General features: G+C 38.8%; 1 protein-coding gene across 1 annotated transcript in view; it reads left to right on the forward strand.

Moving 5' to 3' along the window:
* The first annotated feature begins 2,001 nt into the window (after positions 1–2,001).
* LOC134649740 (xaa-Pro aminopeptidase 1) overlaps positions 2,002–22,630 on the forward strand; it is a 58,259-nt gene continuing 37,630 nt past the window's right edge. The window contains exon 1 of the mRNA XM_063504571.1: positions 2,002–2,248. Within this exon, the coding sequence (XP_063360641.1) occupies positions 2,203–2,248 (46 nt within the window). The 5' untranslated portion in view covers positions 2,002–2,202. The remainder of the gene's footprint in view (positions 2,249–22,630) is intronic.

A 22,630-nucleotide genomic window follows, 5' to 3' on the forward strand; every position in this document is an offset into this window, starting at 1 on the left:
AACAAATAGGGAGGTACCTATAAACCTTACTTCAAAACAAGAAGGGTTAACTTAAACCATAACATTCTTTTTGTGGCATATTATACTTATCACTACATCTTATAAAACAAAGTCTCCCGCCGCGTCTGTCTGTTTGTGTGTTTGTATGTTCGCGATAAACTCAAAAACTACTAAACGGATTTTAATGCGGTATTCACCTATCGATAGAGTGATTCTTGAGGAAGGTTTAAGTGTATAATTTGTTAACCCGTGCGAAACAGGGCGGGGCGGGTCGCTAATTATAAAAATAACAACCCCTTTTAAGGCCATGGACTTATGAATTCAGTGCCAAGAGCAAAATAGAAAAATATGAAAGGACTCGATGGACTTTCCGTTTTCAATTCATACATCGTCAAACACCGAATGCCACAACGCTTTTCATTATTATCTGTCTACTTCATCAATCTGTCCGTTATTTCCCTGTCTCCACACGAAACGTCGTCAGTGCCCAAGATAATATATTTCCAAGCTTCATTTTTCCTCTAGGGTATGTCGGCCTATAAAGGAGACGCGAAAACATCGTAAGTGCCGAAGATTATTGAGTCCCAAGGGTCCTTTTTCCTCTGGGGTAGTTCGGCCTATAAAGGGGAGGAAAGGTAACGAAGGCCATAACCAGCCAAATGCCGCGGCGATTGTCTCGGGCTAACATTTGCTGCCATCCAATTAGGGCGAGGCCTTGGCTCGGTGGCGGATAGATATGACATTACGGAATGATTTTATTAATTTGTGTTGAAGCGGCTTTAAAAATGTTAGCACTCGTAGTGATTTATGAGAGTAGTGAGGATGGTTATAACTGGGAAGAGACCTAAAAAAAAGTACCTACCTACCAACTACCTACTTACATGATTTATCTGAAATCAACTATAAAACTGTTTACCTATCTGTTACAGTACTTACAGTTGGTACTGTGTGCTCGGTCGCTCTCTACATATCAATACCTAAGAGAATAACGATATATTTGATCTTCGGAACAGAAAAACCCTGTGGAAAAACACCATATACACTAATGAGTAGAGCCATGGTCAATTGGTCTTGGGCCATCCCTGGCCGCGTAGCCAACATGCCAATCGCTTACGCTCCGTAGCGATCGAAACGCAACTGTCACTGTCGCACTAATATGGAAGAGTGATAGAGAGACACCAAGCGTTTCGTTGTCGAAGCGATAGCGATTTGTCACCTTGGCTAGGCCGGCAGGTAGATAAATCCGGCATCCCGTGCCAGTAATTCCCAGCAAGCAAACATCGTTCCAATCAGCGGAGTGAAGACAATTTTCTTTACGGGCCGGGACGCGCCCTGTCCCCATTTCGCGCACCACTGCCAAAGGGTGGTGGGGTTGGGACTGCCAGGGTTGACCACTACCCACAATTTTTTCTTGTATAAAAGAAAAGGACCGATTTTTATTTTGTCGATTTTTTTCGCTAAGTTTGGATAAAACTAAGTTTGAAGAGCTCCTTACTTACTGGAACAAACTGGAAGAAATTATACGAAATCCCAATTTGGTTTTAAAAAACTTACCTTTTGTCCTAAAATCACTTGCCGTAACCGTTTTGTCCCAATGGGCATCTAACCAAATGACCGATTACCTATATTACCCCCCGGCCCGGCGGGGTAGATTCGTTTATGTTTAGAGTTTAAAGTGTTAGATAAATAAATAAATAAACATTAATTTTTTCTAAGCATTATTATCATTATGATCATAACTCTTAATTTTCTTTACCGTCACCTTGTTTTTCATTAAAACTTTTGTTCCAAACGTATTTATTACCATACCTAACTATTTTGTCATAGGTAGGTAAATTTGATTGGTAAAGGTTCAGAGACAGAGAGAAGACAAAACATTATTGAGCCCTACACCGCAATCTACTTCAGCTATTAGCCATTTTTTTCTTACACTACGCCTGTTACCAACAACTCATTTATATCAATAAATAAACCCTGTGGACATTTTGGCCAACCCTAGCGTTGGGACTGAAGCGTCCCTGCTGAAACGCCATCCGCGCTCACTTTCAAACCACCACCTCTGGGCTTCACACCATTCCCACCAAAATTAAATCCACTAGTTTATCCCGCTGTAACTCATAACGATAGTGACCTCGTTGACTTTAGGTATAGTTTGGATAACGATGACCGAGTGATTCAGTTAAACGTGTCGGTCAACGCGAGATGGATCTCTGGAAGATACAGTTTTTGTTCATCATCTGCCTGGCAGGTAAGTGATCATCACTTTCTTCAGAAGAAAGTAGTTACAGATATTACTTTTTACAAATACAAATCATTTATTTCCCAAACGTTTTTACAAATTGACATAACAGATTGAACTTAACGTAAATTAGATTTTACAATTTAAATCCCCATCAGTCCCAAATGGCGCAGGCTGTATCTTTCTTCACTTTCTTCAAGTGTATCTGTAACAACTTTTATGTTATTTAGCTTTTACTGAACTGTGACGCGGTGGGCAAAGTTATGTTAAAGGGCAAAGTTTTATATTTTACGGTACCTATTTAGGAATCAATGGTACTTCATTGATGTGTGGCGCCACTGTGCCAGCGCCGCACCTTTTAGTTTTTATCTCATTTATTTATCTCATTTCAAGTCATTACCTAATTGTACCCACTTCGACCAGTCGTCCTACGAGTCAATCAAGCGTCAGCCGTATATAGAAAACGACCATCGAAACATACATCGAATTTACGCTCTCATTTAAAAACAACATTCTGAAATAACATGTACCTAACATGCACGTTCAAGTAACATTATATTGGTAGGTACTCGTTATTATTGCTATAAGAAACTGTAATAAGTAGGGTAAAGGCACCAGTAGTCAGCCTTATAACGACTTTTTTAAGTTTGAACGTTCGGCATTTCTACAGGATTAGTCGGATAATTAAACAAATGACATGGTTAGATCAATTGTTTATCATAGTTTTAAAACAAAACATTTAAAAAAATAACAATCCTCTTTATAATATCTCTAATTAAGTTTAAACAAAAAGTGGCACTTTTCTCCAGTAGTCAGCCTCCAAAATCCAGTAAGCAGCCTCTGTGTACCCAGTACTCAGCCTATATAAGTTATATATAGTTTATTATAAACTATTCATAATAATTAGATCAAAATCACTAATATTTATATCAAAATCAACGATATTATAATATTTATTTTTTCTTTATAATTTTTGTTATAGTTATTGTAGTTAGTTGTAGATTTTAATTTTAGTTTATAATTTTTTGCATATATCAAAATCAACGATGTTATACAAATATCTATTTTTTATTAATAATCTTAGTTATTGTTATTGTAGTTAGTTGTAGTTTTTAATTTTATTTATAATTTTTTTGCATATATGTATTACTTACCTACTTGTTTACTTATTTAATAAAATTTGAAATTTGTTGGCCATAGGTACTTAATTAACTAACACTATTCTTGCAAACTAAGAATCGCAATATTTATTTTCTAATAATTAATCCGTCAAAAATTAACGAGGTAAATCAGGTAATATATAATTATGTTCCTAGTAGGTATTCGGTAAAAAATAATTAATCGAGTCTATGCAGATCTAATTATCATGAATAAAAAAAGTCATATACCGAACAGGAAAAAGCAAAATGATAGTTATGAATAGTTAACGTCAAAAATATGTATACACTTTTGAACCTTATTTCAATGAGATAGGGTTTAAAAATGTGGACATATTTTTGGCGGCGACGTACCAAGCAAGGTCAATGGCTGAGTACTGGATCCGCGAAACCCAGTGCTCAGCCGCATTAAAACGTTATTTCAAATGCGGCTGACTACTGGGTTTTACTTTAAATTGACTAGGGCATGCCTAACTAAATTTGAAAATCTAAATTTAACGGTCCTAGCGGTCGCATTGGCTCGAAAATAATAAAATAAACGAATAACCCAAAGGTCAGCCGTGGGGGGCTGGGCACTGGATTCTTTGGAAAAAAGTGTTATCCAGTAGCCAGCCCCCTCAATTTATAAGTGAAATATTGATATTTTCATTCAAATATAATGCAATTTAATAGATAAACTAATAAATAAACCAATCATTAACAAAAACAACAAACTTTTAACATTAAAACATAGTTTTTCTTGCCTGTTAAGAAAACACCACGTGCAGTAAAAAATATGGCGGATATGACACTATTGCACTCGTCGACAAAAAGCACCTGTATGAACGAGTATATTTCTTCCCCCCGTTCCCTCACCGCACCTGTCGTGTGACGTATTAACCAATAAGGAATCAAAGCTCCTATTTGAGTACTCGCGATTTGTTTAAACGAATATACCAGATATTTATGACCAATAAACGACTCAAAAGGCTGACCACTGGTACCTGGCTGGCCACTGGTGCCGTTACCCTACCTACAAAGAAATTAAAGTGAGTAGAAGTTTTCTGCAAAACTTTAACTCGCTCTATTTGTTTGTACCATAATAAATTTTAGCAACGAAAACTAGTAGGTACCCACCAAACATGGATATACATATATCCATGTCCATGTTACCTAACATATGTTACGTAATTTTTTACGGCTTTTATCGATAAACGATAGTGTTTTTTCAATTTCATATACTCTGAAAGAGGGTTTGATGATCTAAAAAGTCACGCGCGTATAAGTATGCGCGGGGACTTTCGAGGGTAAATAATGTTGCCAGAAAAGATAAACACACTCATGAATGGACAAATTTAGAGCAACGCAAAAAAGTTTAATTAGTTACTAGTTACTAGTACTAATTTTGAAATTACTTTAGGTCAGTGGTTCCTAACCTGGGGGTAATTACCCCCGTGGGGGTAAAACTGGTATTTTACGGGGGTAAATAAGCTAACCTAATATAAACAATACAACAAACGTACACGTTTTATTTTTTATTACCATTGGGAGGAGGGGTAAAATCAGGTTCCCTAGTTAGTCATAGTCATAGGGTTGACCGGACTGAAAAGGTTTAGGAACTACTGCTTTAGGTGCTGTATATAATCCAGTAAGCAATCAAACCTTTTTTTGCGTTCCTCTAAACTTATCCATGAGTATATACCTAATATAAATACGATCTGAATTTTTTGAAGTGCTTATCTACTTGTACTTGTTATCGAAACGCGAGATTTGAAAAACCATTACCTGGGTATCTCAATGGTGACACACTTACACGTTACGACACGACTACGTACGGCCTTTTACGTTAATATTCCGTATTATACTTGTGTGTAGCTAATATTTTTAGTATTTGAATAGGTACCCTAAATCTTAGGTTCTTACTTCATTTTTTTTTTTTTTTTTTTTGCGGTGGCGTATGGCGACGCCCACATACGCATCACGCACGCTACGAACGCGAGTTTTGTTAAGGTACAGCTCGGATTCAGACTAAGCCACTTGCAACATTACTGCTGTAGTAATGACGCGCTGCAATACTGCGCAGTAGTCTTTTAGTTTCGTGCGTGGGCCGTGTGTCGTCATGGGAGCACTGCATAATCATCAATTTGTTTCCAACAAATGTTGAACCAATTAAGTTGGTTTGGCGTATGCGCCGCTGCGGGCTTTTACAGGGAGTGTTGTCATCACTAGTCAGGGGTCGTCCAGAAATCATGTGGTCGTTTAGAATACATACAATACATACTATTGGAATATATCAAGGTTAACGTTAAACTGTAACCGTACGCGTCTTCGGCCGTTATTGACGGTCAATAGGTTAAAGAACTCAAAAGGTGTTCTATCCGATACATTTTAGGGGGTGAACTGGACACCTCCCCAGTGATTTGAAGCTTTTACTAGGCTTTCAGTGATGTAAACGAGTAATGAAGAGAAATAAAGCTGAGCGGGGTCGACGCGAGCTTTTGGGTCACTTCCGATGGCTCATTTACACCGAACAGGTCTACATTATAGTCCGACAAGAAATTCTAGAAAATTATAGAGGGCGCTACTTCCTACGCCGTACGGCGTATTTTTGATGTAAAATGCTTAAACATGGCAACTATTTAGTAGGTACTTATGGAATTTTTTGAGTTCCATTTTATTCAATTTCTACTATTTTATGTCGCACTATATGAAAGTAAATCGTATCGATCAATATAAAGAATAGACCTGAAAAAACACTAGTTATAGACGTAAAATTGCTTCTAGAAAAAAACCAAAAGATTACTATATCGATACAATATAAATGTTTCGATATTATGTATAACGTGAAATATTTCATTTTGATATCAAAACCTTATGTTCTTTGAAAATCGTCAATTCAATGTTGGCCAATGTACAGGCTGGTTTTAAATGTCTAGTGCTCGCCAAAACCGACGTTATAAACACTCTGTATAAAAACCTATAATAAGTAGACCAATACAATTTTCTGGCGCGTCAGGTCCCATATCTAGGTACTCATACATAACGCGCACGACTTTAACAAAATGTTGAAATTGCCAAATAAATTAAAAATATATTCATTGAAAATGTTGAGATCTAATCTATGGTGGTCGTATTTGTCTAAGTGCCAACGTGATAAAGACATATAGGTATCCGTCTTTTGCAATCGCGTGGTGGTAAAAAGTGACACTCGTTTTATCACGTTGATAAAGCCTACCATAAATATACGACGAAATATGTTCAATCAAATTCCACATAGTTATGCGTTAAGGTACTAGGTACAAAGGAAGGTTAGTTAATATTATAAACTTGTATACGAAACTTCAAAAGATATTCTTATCAATCTAATTTAAAATAACTTTTATTAACTATTCATTCGATCCTTCCTCTGATCAGTGTTGCATTGACATTTTAACAGCAGGTAAACTATTTATAATTGGACCGGTTAAAATGTCGACTAAGCCGTTGAAGGTTCTCACCATTCAGCCAACACGTGTGACACGTTCGACCCAGGGATAAGAGAGGGACAGCGAAGGCATCCCGGGCCGAGCGTGAGAAAAACGGGACGCCGCGGTTCCTTGGTCATTAGGGAAACAGGGATAACCAGGAGGTGTGAGGAATGTAAGGATTCTCCTTTCTTGGGCGTGTTCGGATTCAAGGTCCTTGATACAATTGTTACGTTGTTCTCTCTCGTATGTACGAGTACAAGAGAGAACACAGAAAAGAGTGAGAGAAAAGAGATTCATTCATGTAACTAGTCATGTAGTCCAAATTCGAAGGTGCATTCGGGCCAAAATAGGTATTTTTCACATCAGACTTAAGTATATCGACCGGGATACCGGGATATGGACCTTGATTACCTTTTGTATTGTTTACCAGCTCCCGATATTTCGACAAGTCAAGATGCATGTAACTGCGTCGAAGTATCGGGAGCTCGAAAACAATACAAAACGTAATCACGGTTCATATCCCGGTCGATATAAGTCTAGTGAAACTAAACGTGAATCATTCAAAACTGTTATTTTCACCACACCAGCTCGAAAAGGCTTACTTTGCACTTCAAAAACTGATAGCAAAGTTGCATTTTATTCACATGTGAGGCAAAGTAATCAAATGCAAATTTTGAGTTGTTTACTTATGTTTTCTGGTAGAATTGGCTTTTAAATGATGATCTTGGATGATAAATATTCAATAACATTCATTTGGATTTGATTTGGTTTGATTTTATATGATATATATTTAGTATCAAATGGATTGTTATTTATTAGGTACAGAAATTTACAAACTTAATATACTTAGGTAAATATAAAAAAATATATATATTTTACATTTAATATTTGCTTCGGGTTGGTGTGAAAAATTTTGTGTTTCACTCGGGGGCAAATTTTGTTTAACCCTCGTGCTTTGAAACCCTCGCAACGCTCAAGATTCCATTTTTCGAACCACTCGCTACGCTCGTGGTCCAATTTTGGAATCTTTCGCTTGCTCGGGTATCAATCAGGTATCGGGTATTAGCACGAGCGGTTAAACAACAACTTTGCCCCCTTGCAAAACAAATAACTATTTTCACATCACCAGGGGTCGGACAAAAAGTGCGGATGACGTAAAAATGACGTAATCTTGCACACAGGATGATGTTTGAGTTTGTATTTAAACTTCCGTGTGACATGTAGTAACAAAGTAGTATTAATGAAGTAACAAAATAATCGTAAATAAATCCATGGAATTAATAATACAGGTGGTAGGGTGATGTAGTGAATAAAATAAATTTCACGAAACTTGCCACAATATTCGAGTAAAGATGACATTTTAGAGCGTTTTCTTATACATTAGTAAATATAAATTTTAGCTAAATATAATCGTGAAGATACAATAGCTAAACAATAACGAAGTCAATTTATTGTTCATCTGATTGACAATGTGTCAGTCAAAAACGTACTTACTCATTTCAAGTGGCGATATCGTTTAATAAAGAGGTTGATAAATGATAAGTGATAATTGTTTATGAAAATCAAAAATACTATTTGAAATCATCCTATAAGTGGTTTGACGTCATCCGCACTTTTTGTCCGACCCCTGCACATCACCAATTCGAAAAAGGGCTTTTTCTTTCCTGCTAAGAGGGATCAAAGTGGCACTTTTCTTCATTGCCAGGAGGGATCAAAGTAACACTTTACTGTTCTTGGACACTATTTTTAAATTTTTTGCACATGTGGGCGTAACATAGGTACTTGAATTCCTCACAACGCTCAGGACTACTTTAGAATCCTTCGCTTCGTTTAGGATCCAATGTACGTTTTGCTCCCTTGTGACACAATATAATAACTCTGCATGGCTTTGATGATATATCATAAGTAAGTAAGTATATATACTGAATCCCAAAATGCCCCTACTTCAAGGCCGAACTTTGCACACTCTGCAAAATCACACACCGCATCATAAAGCCAGTCATAACGCGGCGCGCCCGCGGCGCCCGGCGCTCCCCTGACATTTATCCGTAGCCCATAAAAAGAAACACCCACCAGGGCAGCAGAGCCGCCGAGGCGCCATAGCCGCGCCCTGGGAGACGGCCTACTGACCTGCATTGGTGCAACCCTTGTCATTTTTCTGCACGATTACACACACGCAATGCAATTTTGTGAATACACATAAGGAATACAATAATTACCTACCGCATCTACACACATAATATCATAAACCTCATATGATGCATTCAAAAACCGCAAATTACGGCCAGCATAAAGTCAAATGTTTTGTTATAATTAATTTCTTATCCGTGAAAATGTTTTGTTTTTGTATGGACTTGAGAGCAGTGAAAATTTTATTATTGCGTGACTTCGATATTGATTAATGACAATCAAATTTCGAACATCTCTGAAAAACAAAGGAATTTGATTTGACCTCATTTTGACGTTTTATTCGAAATTTAATTAAATACAAGCAGTGTGATCAAATGCCGCAATGGCGGTCGTAAACTCGTAATATGCGGTTCCTGAACAACGAGCTTATAATAGTTATTTTCGATACAAGTGCGAAAAAGAGGAAATTCGAAACGAGTGGCGATAAATTAAAACACGATCGAAGGGAGTGTTTTAAATCGACACGAGTTGCGAATTACCTATTCGCACGTGTATCGAACAACGTTTTACAGTACATATGGCACTTTAAAGTTTCGACATACGCACTAAAAATGCTATTTTACGCACTAGTGCGGAAAAGTAGCCCCATTTGTACTGTAATAAATATTTATGTGTGTAGATAAAACAGTGAATGTAACTGCACATAATTAGGCATTAAAACACACGTTTTTATGTAACGAGCTGAAAGCGAGTTTGTATTTTTTTCTACTCCCGTACTTTTATTTGTCATTTAAAGGGTCGTGCACACACCTTTAAAACCCTACTTTATAGTTGTCAACGCAGTATCTTTTTGGCGATTTTACGATACTTCGTGTACCACTAAAAAAATATTGAATGACATACAGTGTTGCCAACCTTATTTTAAATGTCATCTCTGACAAATAAGTGAACCATGGACATGTGTTTACACGAAGTATCGTAAAATCGCCAAAAAGATACTGCGTGTACGCACAAATTCTTTTTTGTGGAATAGACTAAAGACTTGTCTTGACAACTATAAGGTAGGGTTTTAAAGTCGGTCTCGGGTCTTCGCACACTTTCGGCCTTCGGCCGAAAGTGTGTGGTGCCATTTCTGAGCTGGGCTCACTTTGGCGGTGTTCTCCTCGGCTCTGCTTGGAGTCGGGCTCGGTGTTTTGGAAGTGCACTCTTGTTTTGTTTTATTTTTATTTGTTTATATTTCTGGTTCTCCTATTATTGTTGCTGCTGTGCCTGCTTCTTTAGGTGCTACTGGTGCTAGCTCTCTGGGCAGCGGCTTATGGCGCACATCTGGAGGTCTGGTGTAGTGGGGGGCTATCTGGTTGAGATGTTCATACTGTGACTTGTCGGCTCTTTCATACATGTTTTTGGCAGTCTTTCTTATGAAGTCTTCGAGGTTTTCCCATTCTAGGTCTCTTTGTATAAGGTTGTTCCTGACGTATCTAGGGGCGGCTACTATGGTTCTGAGTACTTGGTTTTCCTGTGCTTTTAATCGTCTTCTGTTTGTTTTCGATGTTAGTGCGTACCAGGCTGGTGCCGCGTATGTCAGCCTTGATCGTACATATGTTTTGTATATGTTCAATTTTGTTTTTATTGGTAATCTACTTTTAAATACGGGGTACAATTTGCATCTGGCTGCTTTTGATCTGTTAATTACTTCCGTTATTTGATGTTTCATGGATAATCTCCTGTCTATCACCACTCCTAGATACTTTATTTTGGGGGACCAGTTAATTTTTTCCCCAAGTAGTGACATCTTTTCTGGTAGTTTACTCTGTCCGGTTAACATGGCTTGTGTCTTTTGGATGTTTACTTTGAGTCTCCAGTCATTTAGCCACTTAGGCAGGATGTTTAATAGGCGTTGCATTTTTTCCACTGCATGATTGGGTTTTATAGAGGTGGAGAAAAAGGCTGCGTCGTCCGCGTATAGACCTAATTCTACCCCCTTTATCACCGGTATGTCATCAGTATATTTAGCATAACACACCGGCGATAAGCAACTGCCTTGCGGGACGCCCGCTTCTATTGGTCTGCTTGTGGATACTTCGTTTTCTACTGCTACTGCGAATTTTCTGTTTGTTAGAAATGACATAAGTACTCCCACTATTCTTCTGGGTGCACCTGCTTGAGCTATTTTATGGAGAAGGCCATCGTGCCACACCCTGTCAAAGGCCTTCTCCATATCCAGCAGCACTGCCACCGTGTATTCTTTTTTATTTTGCGCAAACGTCATGTGATGGATAATTCTGGTGAGTTGTAGTGTGGTGGAGTGGCCTTGTCTAAATCCATATTGTTCTTTTCTGGGAGTTATGTGTGGAACTAATTTACTCAGCAGGAGCTTTTCAAAGATTTTCGAAAGGGTCGGCAGGAGTGTTATCGGTCTATAGCTATCGGCTTTTTGTGGACTTTTTCCAGGCTTTAGTATTACTATTACTCTTCCTACTTTCCATGTGTTTGGGAAATGTCCTGATCTTAGAATTCCATTGTATAATCTTGTGATGGCCGTTATTGTGTTGATAGGCAGGTGTTTTAGACTCATATTGGTAATTTGGTCATGTCCGGGGGCCTTTTTTGGTTTGATTTTTCTAATTGAAAGGTGTGTGCACGACCCTTTAAATTTTAAATGACAAATAAAAGTACGGGAGTAGAAGAAATACTATAACGTCTTTCATTATTAGTCACATAAACTATAGGTACTTAAACTTAACTTCGTACTTTTTACACGACTGCCCAAAAAAAAGAGTGTATTGTTTTCAGCGTTCATGTTTGTATGTATATATGTATGTGAGTTTCTTTATTCCACGATAACTTCAGAATGCCTTCACCGATTTAGATGTATGATATATCATTAGAATCCTTACGTCATCCCGGGTGACATAGGCTATGTGACGTCATTACAAAATCAATATGGCGGACTTAATACGCCAAATTACGCAACCTTAAGAATAAAATATCTTGCAAACCTATCGAGTAGGGTATCAAAATGTAGAGCTTTGAAAGGCGAGTAATAATATATATGCAACATGTTGGTTTAAGTCTAATTTTGAGAAAGTAAGAATTTTCAAAATATGTTAAGAAATGCAAATCCCATGAAACCAAATATTATTATTGAATCGGATATTAAAAGGAAGGTTTTGACCGCCGATCATAAAAAAACATATATATATAGTACATATTACATTATACTACTTAAAGTTTGAAACACATGTTTTAAAAGCCGCCAATACCTATGTTCCAAATTGCGCTAATGGAATCGAAATGTGTACAAATAACTTATATTTATTAATCAATACGATTGTAGAGTCCGTCTAAGCTAACTCTGTACCGACTTTGACAGAAAAAAGTGTGAAAGTGTCATTAATAACGTATTTTTTTGTAAAATCTACATTTTTTCAAAGGCCAAAGGCCGAGCTGCATACCCTACACGAAGGCCCGGAGCGTAAGACAGACCCGGTGCGCGCTTTATACAAAATCCCCAAGTATTCTAATTGCAAAAGCCGAAAGCCGAGCTCCTCGCAGGGCCGAAGGACTGGAGCGTAAGGCAGGTGCGTGCTTTTTGTATCTTCCCCAAGTTCCTTAATTGCGAAGGCCGAAGGCCGAGCTCCGCGTAGGGCCGCAGGCCCTTAGTCAGGCTCAGTGCGCGCTTCCAACTTCCCCAAGCATCTTAATTCCGAAGGCCGAGCTCCGCGTAGGGCCGTAAGGCCCGGAGCGTAAGCCAGGTGCGTGCTTTTTGTAAGTTCCCTAAGTTTCTTAATTGCGAAGGCCGAAGGCCGAGCTCCGCGTAGGGCCGAAGGCCTGGAGCCAGGCTCGGTGCGTGCTTCCAACTTCCCCAAGCATAATCATACCGAAGGCCGAACTCCGCGTAGGGCCCGGAGCGTAAGTCAGGTGCGTGCTTTTTTTATCTTCCCCAAGTTTCTTAATTGCGAAGACCGAAGGCCGAGCTCCGAGTAGGGCCGAAGGCCCGGAGCCAGGCTCGGTGCGCGCTTCCAACTTCCCCAAGCACCTCAATTCCGAAGGTCGAGCTCCGCGTAGGGCCGTAAGGCCCGGAGCGTAAGCCAGGTGCGTGCTTTTTGGAACTTCCCCAAGTTTCTTAATTGCAAAGGCCGAAGGCCAAAGCTCCAATTAGAGGCCGATGGCTCGAAGCGTCCAAGAGAGGATCGTTTCCACGCAAGCTCGCGTCCATGCTTACTAGTTCTTCAAACACAGAAACAATATTATACAAGTATCTAAATGATAAAGGCCGAAGACCAAGCTCCACAAAGGGTCGAAGGAACTTTTACAGCTCGCTATAAGCCCACATATTTTATGCTTGTACTATTAACCTAAATCGCAGTAATATCTATCAGACGCCACAACTTTTGCTCAAATCCGTTGATTAACTGATGAGGAGGTAATCACGTAAATAAACCTCCACGAGTGTTACTTTAGATCCGAATAAATCAGCGCCATCTGTATCAGCATTAGGTACATGCAATTCTGAGTAATGGCTACCATGTACCTACATATATTATTATCTAAATATCGGTATTATAATTATGCGCTATTAAAGATATTATAGGAAATATGTAGTTGCAGAGATAGTAAGCTCCAGCACTTTTCAATACGTCTGGTTTTTGGGTCCGACCTATTTAGGTTTTCAAGCACGTTTCATGGTAACATATCAAAAATCAGCATGATGAAAGCTCCTTGAAGGAACTACATTGCCTTAAATCATAAAAAATATGGTTAGTTTATATGATCACTAAAATGTATAAAATAAAAATAATTAATTAACAATTAAAAAAACACGACTGCAGTTTAAAAGCGAACTGAAAAGCCAAAAATAATTTTAGTTATGTTAGTTACTCAACTTAATTAATGTAAATTAGAATATAAGTGTTCAGGCAGGGTCATAAACAGCAAATGCAAAAGTTTAGGCTCATTTAGGATCGTGACTGTACCTGTATATTTTATTTTGATTGCAGTCGGGGACCTTTTAAATGGGAAAATTTTAATACATCAAGGTCCCCGACTGCAATTGAAATAAAATATGCAGGTACAGTCACGATCTTAAATGAGCCTAAGCTTTTGCATTTGCTGATTATGACCCTGCCTGAACACTTATATTCTAATTTACATTAATTAAGTTGAGTAACTAACATAACTAAAATTATTTTTGGCTTTTCAGTTCGCTTTTAAACTGCAGTCGTGTTTTTTTAATTGTTAATTAATTATTTTTTTATAAAGCTTCTTTTTGAAATAATGTCTACATTAAAACCTCACAAAATGACCGAACAGATTTGCAAAGCAAGAGTGATGATGTCAAGCGGTCAGTCAGGCAAAGGTAACGGGGTCAGGGTGGGGAGGCGGGAGGGGGGGGGGGTGACAAATGATGCCCGTTGTCTTTATAGCTGAAGGGAGTGAAGGGTTGCTATAAATACCTGAGGGTCGCAGCAGTGTTCTGTTTTAATACTGATTTGGCAATGTCACGTTTTTCGTTGTATGTCTACTTCAACACGAAGTGTTAAAATTGACAGTTCGCAGGCAATTTAATTTGACAGAGTCTTATCAAGCTGTGTGGCGCCAAAGTGTGGCGATGTAATCATTAAATGTCAAATTTGTGATGAAATTATGACGTTTATAATATAACTAGCGACCCGCCCCGGCTTCGCACGGGTAGTTCAACGAATTTACGCAAAACCTTTACAAATTACACACCAAAACCTTCCTCAAGAATCGCTTTATTAATAGTTGAAAAACCGCATGAAAATCCGTACAGTTGTTTTTGCGTTTATCGCGAACATACAGACAGACAGACGCGGCAGGGGGACTTTGTTTTATAATATGTATTGATTCAACGAATTTACGCAAAACCTTTACAAATTACACACCAAAACCTTCCTCAAGAATCACTTTATTAATGTCAATGCAAACTGAGTTAGCTTAGACCAGCACATAAACTACGTATTAATATTTATTTACGGTTTAAATTAAATTAAATTTATTTAAGACCAACAAAGGATCAATTTCGTTAGTGACACATTATAATCTTTAGACTCACTTGTTTTAAGTCACTCGCGCGACATGTTTCGGAGAGCCTAGGTCTCCTTTCTCAAGCTTTTTCAATGTTAGTATGTCTCACAACAGTTTAAATTCGATTTCATCATTTTGTTTTCAAGACTATTTATATTACATTGACAATGGAAGGACGGAACCTACACATTTGTATATTGAAACAAAATGCGATATCCAGGCAGCGTATCATGGCCGCATTTTTATCACTTGTCATGCTATACGTCACTTTCGCACTTACATATTTGTTAGAACGTGACAGCCATGGTGACAAATGATAAAGAGCCGGCCATCTTAGCCCTATCCAGGCTCCAGGCGGCAAGTTATGTTTGGTCCGAGAGATAAACGAAAATATTGACCAAAACATGCGATAAGCAATAATAATACTCACTATAGTTCGTTTTTTTTAGCATTAGAAATAAGGTAAACAATCTTGATGTGTCTTTTAATTGAAAAACACATTTTAAAAATAAGTTACGGTAAATATGTAACAATTATGAATCTAATACGATCTTTTATTTGGTTCTTAAAAAGTGTTTTTCAATTAAAAGACATGTCAAAATCGCTTACCTTCTTTCAAGTTCTTTCTAATGCTAAAAAAACGAACTATAATGGATGACCGAATCATAAATATCATCCCATCAAAAACATTAATGTAAAAAGGCGCAAGTCTCGCAACGCTTTTACTACAAAAAAGTTTTGAGATGTCGGTGATGTGAAACCAAGTCGGTTATTTTAATCAGTGCCAGGGGGTGTTAAAACCGTATCAATAAGATATCTTTAATTTGTAACACATATAATGACTTGGCAATCGCACATAATGCTTTACTCGTACCGTACTCGTAAATATGTGTAATGCTCAAACTGGCGCTAGCGTTATGTTCAATTAGAATTATTACACGACTGCCCAAAAAAAAGAGTGTATTGTTTTCAGCGTTCATGTTTGTATGTATATATGTATGTGAGTTTCTTTATTCCACGATAACTTCAGAATGCCTTAACCGATTTAGATGTATGATATATCATTAGAATCCTTACGTCATCCCGGGTGACATAGGCTATGTGACGTCATTACAAAATCAATATGGCGGACTTAATACGCCATATTACGCAACCTTAAGAAAAAAATATCTTGCAAACCCATCGAGTAGGGCATCAAAATGAAGCGCTTTGAAAGACGATCAATAATATATATACAATATGAGGGTTTAAGTCCAATTTTAAGAAAGTAAGAATTTACAAAATTTATTAAGAAAAGCTAATCTCATACAACCAAATATTATCCTATTGTTGGGATATTAAAAGGAAGTGGTTTGACCGCTGATCATAAAAAAAAATTATACATAGGTATTATATTAATAATATTTTACTTGTTTTGAAACCAAGCCAATATGTTCTAAATTGCGCTAAGGGAATAGAAAAGTATAAATAAGTTCTTTGTAGAGAGTCTGAGATTGTAGAGTCCGTCTTCAGATACAATTCTGCAGCGACTTTGACGGAACAAAGTGTGAAAGTGTCATTATAACCGTATATTTTTATACGTATTTTTTATATAAAGCCCCGAGATACACTTGTAAGTTTTACTTACGTAAGTAGGGACAAAGCTATTTGTTAGAATGAGATAATGATATTCATCTCTCATTCTGTAGTCTGTGTCCGTACGTAGTACGTACGTAAGTAAAACTTAAGACAGATGGGCTCTTCCTGCAACTTCCCTGAGTATTTTAATTACGAAGGCCGAAGGCCGAACTCCGCATAGGGCCGACGGTCCGAAGCGTAAGGCAGGTGCGTGCTTCCTGTAACTTCCCCAAGTATCCTAATTGCGAAGGCCGAAGGCCGAGCTTTGCGTAGGGCCGAAGGCCCGGAGCGTAAGAAAGGTGCACGCTTTCTGCAGCTTCCCCAAGTATCTTAATTGCGAAGGCCGAAGGCCAAGCTTCGCGTAGGGCCGAAGGCCTGGAGCGTAAGAAAGGTGCATGCTTTCTTTAGCTTCCCCAAGTATCTTAATTGCGAAGGCCGAAGGCCGAGCTTCGCGTAGGGCGGAAGGCCCGAAGCGTAAGAAAGCACCACGCATTCTGCAGCTTCCCCAAGTCTTTTATTTGCGAAGGTCGAAGGCCGAGCTTCGCGTAGGGCCGAAGGCTCGGAGCGTAAGAAAGGTGCATGCTTTCTGCAGGTTCCCCAAGTATCTTAATTGCGAAGGCCGAAGGCCGAGCTTCGCGTAGGGCCGAAGGCCTGGACCGTAAGAAAGGTGTACGCTCTCTGCAGCTTCCTCAAGTTTCTTAATTACGAAAGCCGAAGGCCGAGCTTCGCGTAGGGCCGAAGGCCCGGAGCGTAGGAAAGCTGCACGCTTTCTGCAGCTTCCCCAATGTATCTTAATTGCGATGGTCGAAGGCCGAGCTTCGCGTAGGGCCGAAGGCCCGGAGCGTAAGAAAGGTGCACGCTTTCTGCAGCTTCCCCAAATTTCTTAATTGCGAAGGCCGAAGGCCGAGCTTCGCGTAGGGCCGAAGGCCCGGGGCGTAAGAAAGCTGCATGCTTTCTGCAGCTTCCCCAAGTATCTTAATTGCTAAGGCCGAAGGCCGAGCTTCGCGTAGGGCCGAAGGCCCGGAGCGTAAGAAAGCTGCACGCTTTCTGCAGCTTCCTAAAGTATCTTAATTGCGAAGGCCGAAGGCCGAGCTTCGCGTAGGGCCAAAGGCCCGGACCGTAAGAAAGGTGCACGCTCTCTGCAACTTCCTCAAGTTTCTTAATTACGAAAGCCGAAGGCCGAGCTTCGCGTAGGGCCGAAGGCCCGGAGCGTAAGAAAGGTGCACGCTTTCTGCAGCTTCCCCAAGTATCTTAACTGCGAAGGCCGAAGGCCGAACTTCGCGTAGGGCCGAAGGCCCGGAGCGTAAGAAAGGTGCAAGCTTTCTGCAGCTTCCCCAAGTATCTTAATTGCGAAGGCCGAAAGCCAACTAATAGGAAATAATTATGTAGTTGCAGAGATATTAAGCCATATAGCACTTTACAATACGTCTGGTTTTTGGGTCAGACCTAGTTAGGTTTTTAAGCACGTTTTATGCTAACATATCAAAGATCAACGTGATGAAATCTCCTTGAAGAAACTAAATTGTCTTAAATCATAAAAAAATTGGCTGTATGGTCACTAAAATGTATAAAATAAAATAAATTAATTAAAAATTAAAAAACACGACTGCAGTTTAAAAGCGAACTGAAAAGCTAGAAATAATTTTTAGTTATGTTAGGTACTCAACTTAATGAATGTAAAATAGAATATAAGTGTTCAGTCAGGGTAATAAACAGCAATCGGAAAAGTTTAGGCTCATTTAGGATCGTGACTGTACCTGCATATTTTATTTCGATTGCAGTCGGGGACCTTGATATATTGAAATTTTCTCATTCACAGGTCCCCGACTGCAATCGAAATAAAATATGCAGGTACAATCACGATCCTAAATGAGCCTAAACTTTTCCGATTGCTGTTTATTACCCTGACTGAACACTTATATTCTATTTTACATTCATTAAGTTGAGTACCTAACATAACTAAAAATTATTTCTAGCTTTTCAGTTCGCTTTTAAACTGCAGTCGTGTTTTTTAATTTTTAATTAATTTATTTTTAATAGGTGTTCGGTCTTCGCAATTAAGAAACTTGGGGAAGATAAAAAAAGCACGCACCTGACTTACGCTCCGGGCCCTACGCGGAGTTCGGCCTTCGGTATGATTATGCTTGGGGAAGTTGGAAGCACGCACCGAGCCTGGCTCCAGGCCTTCGGCCCTACGCGGAGCTCGGCCTTCGGCCTTCGCAATTAAGAAACTTAGGGAACTTACAAAAAGCACGCACCTGGCTTACGCTCCGGGCCTTACGGCCCTACGCGGAGCTCGGCCTTCGGAATTAAGATGCTTGGGGAAGTTGGAAGCGCGCACTGAGCCTGACTAAGGGCCTGCGGCCCTACGCGGAGCTCGGCCTTCGGCCTTCGCAATTAAGGAACTTGGGGAAGATACAAAAAGCACGCACCTGCCTTACGCTCCAGTCCTTCGGCCCTGCGAGGAGCTCGGCTTTCGGCTTTTGCAATTAGAATACTTGGGGATTTTGTATAAAGCGCGCACCGGGTCTGTCTTACGCTCCGGGCCTTCGTGTAGGGTATGCAGCTCGGCCTTTGGCCTTTGAAAAAATGTAGATTTTACAAAAAAATACGTTATTAATGACACTTTCACACTTTTTTCTGTCAAAGTCGGTACAGAGTTAGCTTAGACGGACTCTACAATCGTATTGATTAATAAATATAAGTTATTTGTACACATTTCGATTCCATTAGCGCAATTTGGAACATAGGTATTGGCGGCTTTTAAAACATGTGTTTCAAACTTTAAGTAGTATAATGTAATATGTACTATATATATGTTTTTTTATGATCGGCGGTCAAAACCTTCCTTTTAATATCCGATTCAATAATAATATTTGGTTTCATGGGATTTGCATTTCTTAACATATTTTGAAAATTCTTACTTTCTCAAAATTAGACTTAAACCAACATGTTGCATATATATTATTACTCGCCTTTCAAAGCTCTACATTTTGATACCCTACTCGATAGGTTTGCAAGATATTTTTTTCTTAAGGTTGCGTAATTTGGCGTATTAAGTCCGCCATATTGATTTTGTAATGACGTCACATAGCCTATGTCACCCGGGATGACGTAAGGATTCTAATGATATATCATACATCTAAATCGGTGAAGGCATTCTGAAGTTATCGTGGAATAAAGAAACTCACATACATATATACATACAAACATGAACGCTGAAAACAATACACTCTTTTTTTTGGGCAGTCGTGTAAAAAGGATCATGTCATTATGCAGCCGTGCGAGGCCAAGTCATTATACGTATTACAAATTAAAGATATCTTATTGACACGGTTTTAACACCCCCTGGCACTGATTAAAATAACCGACTTGGTTTCACATTAGGTACATCTCAAAACTTTTTTGTAGTAAAAACGTTGCGAGACTTGCGCCTTTTTACATTAATGTTTTTGATGGGATAGAGTTTACACTGTACCTACTTGTATTACAAGTTACAAGCTTTTGATAAACAGGGCACATGTCAGTCTCGCATCGGCCTGTTCAGCCATCAAAAACGGTGTCTCTCCAATGTTACACCATAAATCGTCTGCAATATACGCAAAGGCCAATGACAAGCATCATATTCGACAAGGACACATAAAATAAACCGTCCCTATCTTAGCTCACGAAACGAAAGAAAGATTCATTTCGTGCTAGACTACGTTCTCATAGCGTAAACTACAAGAGAAAGCTCGTAAACCTTCATAACTAGATCTCTGATTATTTGTACTTCCTTTACACCTTAAGTTCATCCTTAAACTGGTTACTACTAAATGGGAATCACAAGGGCCGTGCGAGCGGAACAAAAAAGGGATGAAAGACGGAGTCCCGGGATCGTTGGTGCGAGCGTGAGAAAACGGGATGAGGGTGCTCCTTGTTCATTAGGGCGGCATGAACTACCAGGAGGTGGGTAAGGACGAAGGATCTTTGGCGGGCCCTTATTATTGTATTGAATCTTGAGGCCCTTTACTGGGAATAATACCTATATATACCGGATGTCCCAAAAAGGACGCAAGATTTGAAATTGATGAAAAACATATTTTATTTTCGTTATTATATATTTGTATATAAAATCATAAAATACATAAAATAGGGTAAAATAATTTGACGTTGTCATGGCAGTATGTAAATAAACATGTCAATGAAAAAGTGTGATCTTATTTGAGAATGATAATAATATATAATAAATAAATAGAATACCTCCGCTAAACGTATGTATCGTGTTACCGGGCGTCGGTAACATAGTGAGGTGAGTTTTCACTTCTATCGGCACTCCCGGAGTGCAACCGTTGTTGCTTGTTTTTTTTTATTATGTTGTATCATTTGTTGAGTCAATCGGTCCTCGCTAGAAATACGGGCGGCCGGTTGCTCTTTGTCGAATAGAAGTTGTATGTAACGTGTCAAAAAAAAACTAAAGTACTATACTACTACTTTATAAGCGGTTAAACATGGTGCTCGAATAGCTTTTTCAAATGTCAAGTTTAAAAAAATAAAAAAGGCGGCAATTTACATTTTTATTTTCTTACAATGTTTGAGAAAAGCACTATACAATCCTTGGGCGGAACAGGGCCCAGGGATTGCAAGACTTTCGCTTTAGCCGGCCTCGTGCGACTCGTCGGACTCGGCCGTCTACCGCAATCTCGTCCTGCAATCCCTTACTTCGCGGCCGCGGTCTTCTGCAGTAATGTACTATTTGATAGGTAGGTATTGAATGTTTGCATGGTTTAAAATTGAGAGCAATTACCATAAAAAAAGCGGCCAAGTGCGAGTCGGTTCCGTATTTAGGCGATTTATGACGTATTAAAAAAAATCATATATTTTTTTTAGTTTTATCATTCTGTTATTTTAGAAGTTACAGGGGGGGGGGACACATTTTACCACTTTGGAAGTGTCTCTCGCGCAAACTATTCAGTTTAGAAAAAAAATATATTAGAAACCTCAATATCATTTTTAAAGACCTATCCATAGATACCCCACACGTATGGGTCTGATGAAAAAAAAATTTTTGAGTTTCAGTTCTAAGTATGGGGAACCCCAAAAATTTATTGTTTTTTTTCTATTTTTGTGTGAAAATCTTAATGCGGTTCACAGAATACATCTACTTACCAAGTTTCAACAGTATAGTTCTTATAGTTTCGGAGAAAAGTGACTGTGACATACGGCGGACAGACGGACAGACAGACAGACAGACAGACAGACATGACGAATCTATAAGGGTTCCGTTTTTTGCCATTTGGCTACGGAACCCTAAAAACGAATACTTGCAAAGGCGACTTCAACCAAAACCTTAAAAGGTAGACTGGATGGAAAAAAACACAAAAACATGTCTAATAAGTATTCATTTATTTTCGGTTCTATAACGTTACCACCGTTACCCTGCATACCAAAAAAATATATAAACGTTTCAACGTTACATATCAACAAATATTAAATGATACACCAATATTTATCCCTACTTTATTTTATTAATATGTATTATAAATGCGAAAGTAACTGTCTGTCTGTGTGTTACCTCTTTAAGCTTAAACCGCTGAACCGCTTTAGCTGAAATTTGGTATGGACATAGTTTGAGGCCCAAGGAAGGACACAGGGTAGTTTTAATCAGGGATCGGATACCGGTATTTTTTTGTATGGGAACGGAAACGGTATTTTTTCGTTCTTTGCTAATTACTTCATTTCTAATTGGGCAATCTAATAATACGAAGTCGTAACCTGAAAACCCAACTGAGTCCTACATTTCGGGTATAAAATAATTCGAAAAATATGGTTATTTCTAAGTTTTTGCAAAAAACCGGTTCCGATCCCTGGTTTTAATCAATCATCATGAATCCACTCAGACAAAGTCGCGGGCAGAAACTAGTTCTCTCTACTTTGACTCACCCTTTAGGCTGATTTTCCACGATTGACTTGTAAGTAAACTAATACAGTCAGGAGAGTGAGGTGCGGCCTCA

The sequence above is a fragment of the Cydia amplana genome, chromosome 7 (genome assembly GCF_948474715.1).
Source record: "Cydia amplana chromosome 7, ilCydAmpl1.1, whole genome shotgun sequence".
Taxonomy (NCBI): domain Eukaryota; kingdom Metazoa; phylum Arthropoda; class Insecta; order Lepidoptera; family Tortricidae; genus Cydia; species Cydia amplana.